This window comes from Ailuropoda melanoleuca, chromosome 12 (assembly GCF_002007445.2).
Source record: "Ailuropoda melanoleuca isolate Jingjing chromosome 12, ASM200744v2, whole genome shotgun sequence".
Lineage (NCBI taxonomy): Eukaryota > Metazoa > Chordata > Mammalia > Carnivora > Ursidae > Ailuropoda > Ailuropoda melanoleuca.
The window spans coordinates 68,409,367-68,422,598 of NC_048229.1; the positions used below are offsets into that span (position 1 = coordinate 68,409,367).

The window sequence follows — 13,232 nt, forward strand, 5'->3', positions numbered from 1 at the left end:
GAGAGTGGAGTGTTGAGGTCCCCTACTATTAATGTATTATTATCTATATGTCTCTTTATTCTGGTTAAGAGTTGGCTTGTGTATCTAGCTGCTCCCCTGTTGGGGGCATATATATTTATAATTGTCATATCCACTTGTTGGATACATCCTTTAAGAATAATATAGTGTCCTTCTGTATCTCTAACAGTCTTTAGTTTAAAATCTAATCTGTCTGATATGAGAATTTCTACCCCAGCTTTCTTCTGGTCCGTTGCACAGCCCATTATTCTTGAGGCAGGAGACCCAGAGACATCTCCTTTACCCACCCCCTTGAGCCAAAAGGAAACAACTTTGAAAACTTGAGAGAATTAACAGAAGTATTTTCATGAGTCTCCTAGGAGAGATATGAACCAATTCCTTACCCCTTAGTGCCCAAAATTGAGTATACCTGCTAGAAGAGGTGAGCCCACAGACCCCACAGAGGGTCCCTGAGGACGTGTGAGTGGGCTGCCTTCCACCTGCCCTCCCACTGCAAATGCAGAAGGAATATCACTGGCTGTCTCTGTTTGCCCGCAGGTTCCTCTCAAAAAGACCAACTTAGCCAGGGCACACTGCACACAGTCAGCACCCTGGACAGTGCCATCGACCACTGGAATGACGTTTCCCTGCCACCCTTCTCCGTGGAGCCCTCCTCAGGCACTGTGCCTGTGGGGAAGACTCAGAAGCTCAAAGTGAAATTCTCCCCACTGGAGGTTGGAGACTTCGAGGGCAATCTTTTCTGCCAGTAAGATGTGCTCCCCGGAACAAAGCTCCACATCTCCTATCCTGTTTTCTGTCCCACCACTACCAATATTCTTTCCAGCCTTGGAAAATTGTTACATTTCCCTTTGGAAAGAGTGAAAGGGGCCAGGATTTGGAAGACATGGAGAATCGGGTCTTTTGTATTACTCACCAACACTCTCTAGACTCTTCCTCCCGCCCCCTTCCCCCTTCCCAGCCACATAGAGGATTCCACTGAGCAACAGAATGGCTGACAGACAGATGGGTTCCAGTCCTTGGGCACGTAGGAACTTAGGAAAACTTTCTTGTACCTTTTCTGAGACTTGGTTTCCTCATGTAGAAAGCAAATAACAATACCCACCTTGTGCAGTTGCCATGAACATTAAATGAGTCGATTCAAGTGCAGACTTCACACAGAACCTGGCACACAGTGAGCACAATCCAAGTACATGGTGCTAGTGGAGGTGGTAGACCTGATGCCTTGGTGAGGAACGGGGGGGGGGGGCCAGACCTAATTCGAGAAAAGCCAATCCAGTAACTTCTAGCAATGAAAGCCCCTGATATGCTAGCCAGTCCCAGGAAAGCTCTAAGTACAATACCCACCTTACAGAGGAATTGTGTGAACCCCGGCATGGGGTAGCGAGACCTATGTGAACCATAAGAGCTTTGTGGAGCCCCTGCAATCTACCGCAGGGACCCCTCCCACATCTGGGCCCCTAAATGTTGTGCTGGGACCAAGACTGCTCACATCCAGTTCACCTTCACCGAGGAGCTCAGGCTGCTCTTTTAGGGTTTCTCTGTCAATGTTCATACCCTGGTAGATGCCTATGGAGGACCCAGAGCAGGACTCTGCTCAATTTACAGCAGGGAGATTTTGTCACCACTGCTGGAGGGATAACTTGGGGCCACACTTAGATTCAGAAAAAGAGCCAGAATTCAGCCGCCACTGCCTCAGCCCATTTATGAGTTCAGCTACTCAACAGTTACGGAACGAACACCTACCATGTATCATGCACTGTTCAGGGACTGAGATTATGTTGTTGACCAGGACAGACCCAGTCTCTGCTTTCATGGAGCTCACATTCTGGTGGATATAATAATTCATTTCCAGCCAACTCCGAAAGCAATGATTAATTTAAAAATAAGTAAGAGTAACCTTTTCATCTCAGGATTCCCAACCTGCCACCTGGAGAGCAAGGTCCAGTCCTATCAACAAAAGGGCGGAGCCTCTTGCCCTTCTGCCATTTTGACCTGAAGCACTCCGACTACATCAGCGGTCATCGGCGAAACCCAGATCTCCGAGGGCCTAGTGGTGTGGCTCTGGACTCAAACACGCGGGTGATTGAGTTCACCAGTGTGGGCATAGGAGGGAAGAGTCTCCGGTGAGTTGCCTAGGTTTGCATCTGTTGAGTTTCTATCAGTCAGTCCTTCTAAAGAATGGAGAGGAAGGATTCAGGGAAGTTGGTGAGGCTAATTCCTAGAAGCAGGCTTGAACTACTGAGGTTGGACTTCGGACAACTTCTCCAGTAAGGAAGCTGGATTTTCTCTCCTTAGTATCAACATTGGGGAAAATCTGGAAGACAGAAACATAGAATCCCTGACCACCACCTTAACCACAGAGGATCATTGGAACAGAAGCACCCTGGACACCATTATTACTCCAAAGTCCTGAACTCTAGCCATAGTCTGGAGTCCCATTTGAGATGCAGTTTTCATTTCTATGATAATGAAATGTCCAGACAAGTTCTACTTCCCACATAGGGGGACTGTGCTAGGGAAGGTCATAAGAAAGTTTCTCTTATTCCTTAACCCCCCGTTTCACTCTCTGCTATCAATTCTTCCCCATTGGCCAGGACTTTTACAATTCTGAACCCCACTAATAGCACCTATACCTTCTGCTGGATCTCTGAAGAATCTGAGAGTCTCCAGAACCCTCCAGCCTTCACATGCCTTACAGAGAAGGGCCTCGTCCACCCGGAAAAGAAAGCTGAGGTGTGTGTGTGAATGAAGACCACCCGACCCAGGACTTTAATCATTCTCTCGCTCTCTCGCTCTCTCACTCTCTCACTTTCTGTCTCTCTGCATAGCAAGTGTGCTGTAGACCATAGGTAGAGTGAGGGAGGACAGCCCAGGGGTGCATCAGTCAATAAGTATTTCTTGAGTGGCATAGACATTAGGCAGTCCTCATGAACAGGACAGACCTGAGCTCTCTTGGTTGACCATGGAGATATGGAGAGCTCTAGCATTTGCAGTTTTAAAACCTGAAACTATTGAAGCAGGGAAGGGAAGCTGGACACTAATGCCCGGGACTCCAAGACTCATAAACTAACAGGAAGACTTATTTTTTTTTCCTAAGGGGCTGACAGCAGGAAAAGGAGACAGATGTGTTTTTACTTGGTCAAGCCAAAGGGCAAAACAGAAAAGTGAGTCCTGTCCCACAGCTCAGTCCTCATATTTACGCAGTGGTATGGGGTCTAGGGTCAGACTTAAAGAAGCATGAATTCATGCCAAAAGAGATCTATGGGCCCTGTATCTGTAAGTTCTGCAGAGAACCTCGGACGCAGAAATAAATCCATGAAATAGAAATTATGAATTCATATGCCTTTGGAAAGTTCCCACAGATAAATGGAGCGGGCCCAGGGGACAATGACAGGGAATGCTGAGGCCAGCTCTGGTTGGCTGGGTGCTTCCCTGTCAGATGACCATGCACAGACAAATAGGCCCAGGTTGCCAGTTTTCCCAAACTTTTTGGGAAAAGCCAAAATTCCATATTTCTCTCAGATTCTCTCTATTTTTACATGCCAAAGAGAGACATGGTGTGGAATATGGCAGCCCAGCCATCAGAGGCTGTGGGTGGGGTAGACCCTCTCAAGAGGACCTGTGGACAGGGCAAACAGACATTGATATTGCTGGAACAGCCACACTTACTTGCCTTCACAGAGACATTAGAAAGGTAGGGGTGACCTGGTAATGTCAGCCATCATAACCCCAGCACCAGGAAGCCTCCAAGGGCATGTGGAACAAGCAAACAGAAACGCCTTTTACCCCTCTGTTCCAAACTGTCTTCTTAGATTGTCTTCCAGTTCACACCTTTCCATCTGGACATCACAGAAGCATTCTGGACTTTCTTAATCCCCGAACACAACATCACCGTCCCTTTCCTACTGGTAGGCAAAGCCACCGATCCTCTCATCAATCTGAACAAGTCACACCTCAACTTCAGTTGTCTCCTCATTGGTAAGGTTACCCTGTTGGTTTATGTTTGAGCTGGTGTGACTTGCGAGGGAGGGGAGTAGGGCTGACCCAGCAATGAGCTCCAGGAGCAGACTTGGGTGGGACACTTTTCCTGGTGCCTGTCAGAAGTACTCTATCACTGTTCACAAAGCCATGAAATATTTATCTCTCAATCTGATTTCCATCAGGTATCTTCTAAACCCATACACTAATAACCTAAGAGCATTTAGGAGCCTTGCTACAGATCCTACTTGTTAGATTCCTTGAAGGTCTGGACTGACTGTGTTCATTTCCAGAGCCTCATGTTATCCCCGTCTTACTTGAATGTGCCTCTGGAGGATGGGCTGTATTTGTTTGCCTCTCAGTCTGTGCCACAGTGGGCAGATTGCTCTGCCATCCTCTCATATACTTACGCAGCTCAGCAAATATTCCTGAGCCCCCTGTATGACTCAGGCACTCTTCTGTGAGCTGAGAAAGCTGTAGGTAAAGCCAAAGGCCCCACCCTCACAGTGGTTACATTCTAGTAATAGAAAGCAGACTACCAAAAAAGAAAAAAAGAAAAGAAAAAAATATATATATAGCATGTCAGATGTTAGTAAGTATTCTAGTGAAGAATAAAGCAGGATAGGGAGAATGAAGGATGCCAGTAGGAAGTGGGAAAGTGACATTTGATCAGAGACCTGAAGGAAATAAAGGAAGTGATTGCCAGGTTCCGTATCACATGGATATGGGCGGGGGTATGTGTGTGTGTGTGTGTGTTGTAAAACACAACTAAAGCCAGAGGATGTTTTAGTAACTCATTAGATTTTATATTTAGAAAAGTAATACTCTTTATAATAAGACAATCAATCTGCTATACAAGGAAAATTTTAATCTCTCTCCACCCATCCTTTCCATCAAAGGAAACCCATGTTAACAGGTTATTATGTAATATTTCCATACATTTCTTATACTGATACATATAAATAGGTGGGAAGAGATTATAGTGTTTCAGAAGGTTTTGAACAAATAAATGGACAGTATAGCATAAGAATAATAACAGCACTCTTAACTATAGAGAACAAGCAGATGGTTACCAGAGCAGGGCGGGCAGGGGGATGTTGATGAAACAAGTGATGGGGACTAAGGAATGGACTTGTCGTGGTGAGGGCCAGGTGATATATGAAAGTGTTGAATCACTCTATTGTACACCTGAAACTAATATAACACTGTATGCTAACTAACTAGAATTAGAATTAAATTAAATAAATAAAAACAGCAACAGCAAGACAAACAGAATTTAATCTGGGAATGCAAGGGTGATGCATTTCAATATAATGATCATTTCAACAGATAAAAGAACAACCATGTGATCGTATGAATATATACTAAAAAGCCTTTGCTAAAATGCAGCAGAAATCCTCAACAGAAATTCTAATAGTAAGATAAGAACAGAGGGAAGACCTTAAATAGAGAAGACTATCCAGGGGCACCCTGGTAGCTCAATCAGTTAAGCATCCAGCTCTTGATTTCGGCTCAGGTCATGATCTCAGGGTTATGAGATGGAGCCCCTTGTCGGGCTTTGTGCTGAGTGTGGAGGCTGCTTGGGACTCTCTCTCTCCCTCTGCCCCTCCCCCCTGCTCACACATATGTTCATGCTGGCTCTCTCTCTCCCTCTCCCTCAAAAAAAAGAAGACTAACCAAAATCAAAAGACAAATATTATCCTGTAATAAACCACTGAAAACACTTCAGTTAAAATCAGGAATTAGGCAAGGATGCTCATTATCATCATCATTATTGAATGCTTTCTTGGTGATTTTAGCAAATACAATAAAATAAGAAAATTCAATAATTGGCATAAACATTAGGGGAAAAGAGACAAAACTAGCTCATTTGCTGTTGCTGGTGACTTCATACATAGAAAACCTCAAGAGGCTCTAGAGAAAAGCAAAACAAACCACTAGAATCAACAAGATAATTTAGTAAGTGGCTGGATGTAAGACCATTATGTAAAAATCAATAGTTTCTCTTTCTTTTAGCAAAAAGCACCTAGAAACAGAAACAAAAAATCCATTCAATATTGACAAAACCTAAGTAATATCTAGGATAAATGTAACAAGAAAAGCACAGGACCTATATGAAGAAAACTACAAAATCTTATTAAAATGCCCCCAAACAAGATGTGAACATATACCAGTTCTCTCAAGATTAAATGCAAATTTAATCAAGTTCCAATTAAAATACCAGCTGGTGTTGCCAGATAAAATACAGGATGCATAGTCAAATTTGAATTTCAGATAACAATGAGTAATTTTTTAGTATTAGCGTGTCAATAGAGATATGTTTCATGCAATATTTGGGACATACTTATACTAAAAATATATATATATTTCCTAAATCTGGTAACTTTAATCCTAAAAGGATGGGGGGTGGGGGGACAATTGGATAAAATGATTCTGAAGTATATGTAAAAAAAAAAATGCTCTACAGTAATCAAGGGAAGTAAGAAAAGGCAAAATAATGACAGATGTATTTGGGCCCCATCAGGACTCTGATGACATACCTGAGCTCTGATTCAAAAGAGTTTAATGCAGGGACTATTTACAAAGATATGGGCAGAGTTAGGGGGCCTACCAGGGAGGGTGAAGCCCTCATTTAAAAAAAAACATTAGTTGCAAAGGAACAAGGAGAGAAAATAATGTCATCAGAATCACCTAAGGCATGTGTGACCAAGACAGAGGAGCCACCTAGCCGGAGCATGCAATTGATGGAATAAAATCTAGAAGGAAGACGGGAATCTCTCCAGGGGAAGAAGGTCACTTATAGAGCAGCCGGAAGGAAGAGGTAGTCAAAGACTGAAGAGCTTGGGAGGAGAGAGAAAAGAAGTTAAAGAGTTTTTTTAAGAAGCTTTCCTCTTGCCTGAGGAGCAGTATCTGCTGAGATACTTGAGAAGCAGGCATGAGGCCTTCACTGAGAGCCAGTGTTTCTGTCTTAGGCAGAGAAGCCAGGGAGACTGTGCAGATCATCAACAAGGAGGAGCAGGGGTTCCATTTTGCCTTCCAGGACAACTCTCGATATTCTCAAGGTTTCAGCAACAGCCTGGTGATATGTCCCATGGAAGGCTGGATCCCACCACTGTCCAGGTAAAGAAAGAGTCCCCCCCCCAGTAGAGCAGGGCTTCTAAATCTGCTAGCCAGGAGAATCCATTTCCCTCAGAGTGCGCTGTATCAAGTGTCTTCCAACTCTAAAATTTATATCAACAATCCCATCCCTACCCTACTTATTTCCCATTGTCCATTTTCCTGATAAATGGTAGAGCACTGAGAACTTTAGACCTTCTTCTCAACATTTCCTCTGATGTTTATATTCTTTTCCCTGCTATCGATTGTATTTGTGAATTCATAAAGCAATGTCTCACCATGTCTGGCGAATCTTCAAAACACATCATAATTTGGAATGACAATCTTTTTCCTCATAATGCGTGTGATGATCCATCAGGCTCGTATTCTTTAGCAGATTATAGCAGGTTGGCCTTGTCGGCTAATCGGCTGTCTTCTTCCCCATCCAGGTTCCCAGTTGATATTTTCTTCACACCAAAGCAGGAAGGAGATGTGAACTTTAATTTGATCTGCAATGTGAAAAAGAAAGCCCACCCTCTGACCTTAAATGTCAAGGCTGAGGGATACACTATGAATGCAGAGGTCAAATGCAAGGACAGGACCGGCTTGATCACTCTCCTGACTCCCAAAGAGACTAACAATATCAACTTCTATGAGGTAGGAGTGTGAGAGAGCCTTGATTCATTCTCTTTCTAGTCTCTCTCTTTCTCTCTCTCTCTCTCTCCCACCCTCCCTCCCTCTCCACATCGGCTGGGAAAGGCAGTACGAGTGAATGTTAGCTGAATCTCTCTGTTTCAAATGCCAGGGAGACTGGGAGAACAGAAACATGCCAGAAGCATCTGCATCCTTGGAATGCATATAGTTTTAATGTGAAAACTTACTTTATTTTTCAGGGGGTGGCAAGATGGTAGGGAAGGGAAGAATACTTGTATTAAACATACAGGAAGGATGTTTGTCTACGAAGGGAGGTCTAAAAATTAAATTGCCATCTTACTCACATATGAGGGTCCCCTAACACTTAGTAGCTCTTGCAGGAATATCTGACTACATTTAGCCCATGATAGTCAACTCACTAACATCATCTGTCATCCCTATTTCCCAAAGGATATTTTTCCCCATCATGTTACATATCCTAACCCCAGAGAAGGGAACCATGATTTGCATTCCGTCAACATACTGCTCTCTGTTCTGTCTCTCAGGTAGAGTTGAACGAATGTGTTCAGTGTGAACTCAGCTTTATCAACACTGGAAAGTTCAACTTCAGCTTCCAGGCAGAGCTATCTGGCCCCAAAGCCCTGCTGCCATACTTGGAATTTTCACCCATTAATGGCAGTGTGGATGTGGGGCAGAGTGCACATGCCATCTTGTCTTTCCAGCCATTTAAGAAGTGTGTCTTGAAGGGCGTGGAACTCAGAATCAAGGTGAGATCATTTAACATTGGCCATGAAAGCACTAACAGCACTCTGTCTTGAGAGGTTAATTCTCCTGTATGTTCCTTGTCTTCTCCACCCTGCCAGAAGCTCCTAGAGAGTGGTCATGTTGGAGACAGTCTCAGTCTCTAGTATAAAGGCCTCATCTACAGTTGAGGTGCCCAGTGGATAAGTGTCCATTGAAAAGCAGTTGACCATCCATGCACTGGAATCCTATGCAGCTATTAAAATAAATAAGGGAGATGGATGGGAGGTGGAGAGGAAGCAAGAGAGGCAAAATATGTATAACATTTTCTAAGATAAGTTATTGAATGAAAAACCAAGGAATTATGATGTCCGCAGGAATGGCACAGAAGGACCTTAGAAGAGCTGCACTTCCATAGTGATGAGAACACTGGCAAAAACTAGCAAAAGCAGCTTTTTCAGAACTCTTGAAATTAACCAAAGGCTAGCAACAATCCTAGGATCATTTACTCAAGACAAATGGCTGAATTGTGTATATGCCTCATTATCTTTATCTGTCAATGAACATTTAAGTTGTTTTCACATCTTGACTACTATGAATAGTGCTACACTGAACATGAGAGTTTAATATCTCTTCAAGATCCTGATTTCAATTCTTTTGGATACAAAAGCCAAACAAAGACACCACAAGAAAAGAAAACTACAGGCAATATCCCTGATGAATATAGGTACAAAAATCCTCAACAAAATGCCAGTAAATCAAATCCAACAATATACTGAAAGGATCATACACTACAGTCAAGTGGGTCTTTTCTCTCGGAGGCCAGGATGGTTCAATTTACAAAAATCAATTAATGTGATATCTGACATTAACAGAACAAAGGATAAAAATCACATGATCATCTCAATAGAAGTGGCAAAAGGCATTTGACAAAATTTGTGACAAAAACTCTCAACAAACTAGGATTAGAAGGAAAGTACCCCAACATAATAAAGGTCATATATGAAAAGCTCACAGCTAACATCATACTCATCAGTGAAAAGCTAAAAGCTTTTCCTTTAAGATCAGGAACAAGGCAAGGATGCCCACTCTCACCACTTCTGGAAGTCCTAGGTAGAGCAGTTAGACAAGAAAAAGAGAAAAGATATCCAAATTGGAAACGAAAAAGTAAAATTGTCCCTGTGTGCAGACAGCATGATCTTATAAATAGAAAATCCAAAAGATTCCATTAAAAAATCTGTTAGAATTGGGGTGCCTGGGTGGCTCAGTCGCTTAAGCCTTCATCTCAGGTCATGATCTCAAGGTCCTGGGATTGAGCCCTGCATCAGGCTTCCTGCTCAGTGGGGAACCTGCTTCTCCCTTTCCCTCTCCCTCTGCCTCCTGCTCCCCCTACTCATGCTCTATCAAATAAATAAATAAAATCTTTAAATTTAAAAAAATCTGTTAGAAGTAATAATTCAGTAAAGTTGCAGAACACAGTGTCGACAAACCAAAAATCAGTTGCTTTTCTACACACTAACAAGAAACTATCTGAAAAGAAAATTAGGCAAATAATCTCATTTACAGTATCACTTAGAAAAGGATTCAATTCTCAGAAATAAACTTAACTAAGGTGGTGAAAGACATATATTGAAAACTATAAAACGCTGATGAAGGAAATTATAAAGACACAAACAGATGGAAAGACATCCTGTGTTCATGGATGGAAAGCCTTAATACTGTTTAAATTTCCATACTACCCACAGCCATCTATAGATTCACTGCTATCCCTATCAAAATCTCAATGGAATTTTTTTTACAAATACAGAAAAACAGTTCTATGATTCATACAAAACCACGAAAGACCACAAATAACCGAATCAATCCTGAGAAAGAACAAGGCTAGAGACATCACACATCCTGATTTCAAAGTATATTACAAAGCTACCATCATCAAAATTGTATAGTACCAGCATCGAGACAGACATATAGACCAATGGAACAGAATACGGAGCCAGAAATAAATGCACACATTTACGGCCAACTGATCTTTGACAAGGGTTCCAAGTATACACAATGGGAAAGGAGAGTCTCTTCAATGAATGGTGCTGGGAAAACTGGATATCCATATGCAAAAGAATGAAATTGAGCCTTTCACACCATGTCACCCAAAAATCAGCTGCAAATCGATTAAAGACTTAAATGTAATACCTGAAACTATAAAGCTCCTAGAAGACAACACTGGGGGAAAGTTCCATGACCTTGGTTTGGCAGTGACCTCATGGATATGACACTAAATGCACAGGCAACAAAAACAAAAGTAAAGAAGCAGGACCATGTCAAACTCAGAAGCTTCTGCACAGCAAAAGCAACAATCAACAGAGTGAAGAGACATGGTCTTTATTCATATCCTTGCGGAGAAGGCCACTGACAGGGAACCAGGGGGTACAACAATCGAAACCGGAGGTCAGTTGCTGGCCAGTCCACGATTGAGGTGGACATGAAGTCATAGTACAGTCTAAAAAAATATTTTTTTTTTCTATCAGAAGAAACAAAACTATAAAACTCCTAGCCTGGAACTCCAAGGCAATGTTGCAGCCATCTTCCCTGCGAAGGGCCAGGCACACCGCCTCAGAAGGAGCCCATCCCTTTTGAGAACCATCTTTTTCAGAACTTTCGTGTCTTATGGCAAAAAGAAACATCACACACATCATAGTACCTTCCTGCTCTAATTGGCAGAAGAGTGGAAGATGGCAATTTTAATCCTTCCCAGGGAATCAGTCACAAAATATAAAGACTTTATAATAAGCCTTAAGTAAGAAACTGTTTTTCAATTTATAAAGTTGTTTATGAAGACTTATACCAATTGCTGTTATAATGTTTATTTTAATGTATTTAGGATGAATAGTGGATATTTTATTTTAAATCAATTACCAACTTACAAAATTTCATATTATAAAAAGTCTCTGAAGAGCAAATTAAGCTCATGTCCCAACAGGCACATGTGTCATCTTGCTGAACATCCAGGTATGACCCATACTGTTTATATCTTTCCACTCTTTCACCCTTGACATAGGGGCCTTTGACCGCATTCTTATCCTTTCCTGGTCACAAGGCAACCATCTGCCCTGCAGCCCTAGGTCTGCATTCAAAGTGGAAATAAGAGGAAAGAGGCTGAAGGCAAAACAAACAAAAAACCAACAACCAACCAACCAAACTTTCCCCGCAAGACTGCCTCTGTATTCAAAATAGGACACCCTCTTGTCCTCTTTTGTTTATATCCTGATGACCAGAACTATGTCTGATGCCCACCCTGAGTGTCAAGGAAGGATAGGAACTCAAGTGTTTTCACCCAGGCACACTGGCAACTAAGCAGAGTCCTGCTAATAGGCAACCACTGGGAAGCAGCCGGCGGCGGGGGGGGGGGGGGGGGGCGCGGGGCAGTGTCTGCCATGCCTTTGCCTTCTCCCCAAATCATCACCGCGGGAGCCAATGCAGGGTCTGATTGCAGAGTATCCCACTTTGCTTTCCTCAAGTAAACGAACTTCTAACCTGTGAATCAGACACTCTGCCCATGGAGTCCTGGCATCTGTATTTTTGTCTTTTTTTTTTTTGAAAAGCGCCAACTGCTTTCCTCCTTCACCTGAGGACTTGAGGAGCCCTTTGCTCACGCTTCTAATCAGGCTCTGCCTGCCATTCCCTCCCTACAGATCAGCCATGGCCCGACATTTCTGTGCAGCATCTCCGGAAGCGCTGTGAGCCCAGCCGTTCATTTCTCCTTCACCAGCTACAACTTTGGGACCTGCTTCATCTACCAAGCTGGGATGCCCCCATACAAGCAAACCCTGCTTGTCACTAACAAGGAAGAAACGTCTATGAGGTAAGCAGACTTCCCACTTCCAGACGAGTCTCTAGCTCCTTGTGGGTCCTCCAGGTGAGGTCCTGCCAAAACAGAAGAAGAAAGATTATGGGAAAGAGTCAAACACAGCCAGGCACGAATCCCGAGAATCCTTTCTCCACCACTAATACCTGGGTAGCCGTGAGCTATTTTCCTGAAAATCTTAAAATGAGGAGGGCAGTGCCAGATGATCTGATAAGAGGTTCGGTGGCTTCCATTTATTTTCTCCACATAACAGATGTGGAAACTAAGGTTTGAAGAGTTAACGAGTGTATTTCTCAGGCCATTACTTTGTAGTAAATAACAGATCTATACCGAGCTTAAGTCTTCCGATTAATCCAGCCTCTCTCACCATCCCTGTGTAGAATGTTTCAGTACAGGTTTCTGGGCCTTATTCCAGACCTATTGAAACAGGATTTCCAGAGACTAGCCCAGAGACCTGTGTTTCCTCAAAGCTCTCTAGGTTAGTACTATGCAATAGAACTTTCCGGGATGGTGGAACCATTACCTATCTGTGCTGTCCAGTATGGCAGCCTATAACTAATATGGCTGCAGAACACATAACTTGTGCCTGGTGCAACTGAGGGACTGAACTCTTAATTTTTTAAATTTTAATTCATTTGAATTTGAATTGGGATAGCCACATGGGTCTAGTGGCTACCGTACTGGATAGCACAGGCCTAAGTTCGAAGCCCAGCTCTTCCCTAGCTGGTGACCTTGGACACATGTTCTCAACTCTCCTCGCCTGGAGACAGCGGATAATAATAGCACCTCCCCTACAGCACTACTAGGAGGATTAAATTAGTTCCCCAGAGAGAGTCCTGAGAACAGTGCCTGGAATGTAGGAAATGCTCAGTTATGGTTATCT

At 43.0% G+C, this 13,232-nt stretch overlaps 1 protein-coding gene across 1 annotated transcript in view; it reads left to right on the forward strand.

Moving 5' to 3' along the window:
- The window catches only part of HYDIN (HYDIN axonemal central pair apparatus protein), a 363,532-nt gene that overhangs the window by 319,347 nt on the left and 30,953 nt on the right, over positions 1-13,232 (forward strand). Inside the window, exons 69-76 of the mRNA XM_034638025.1 lie at positions 556-763; positions 1,929-2,141; positions 2,613-2,751; positions 3,831-3,996; positions 6,969-7,116; positions 7,542-7,749; positions 8,292-8,513; positions 12,177-12,346. Of these exons, the coding sequence (XP_034493916.1) occupies positions 556-763; positions 1,929-2,141; positions 2,613-2,751; positions 3,831-3,996; positions 6,969-7,116; positions 7,542-7,749; positions 8,292-8,513; positions 12,177-12,346 (1,474 nt within the window). The remainder of the gene's footprint in view (positions 1-555; positions 764-1,928; positions 2,142-2,612; positions 2,752-3,830; positions 3,997-6,968; positions 7,117-7,541; positions 7,750-8,291; positions 8,514-12,176; positions 12,347-13,232) is intronic.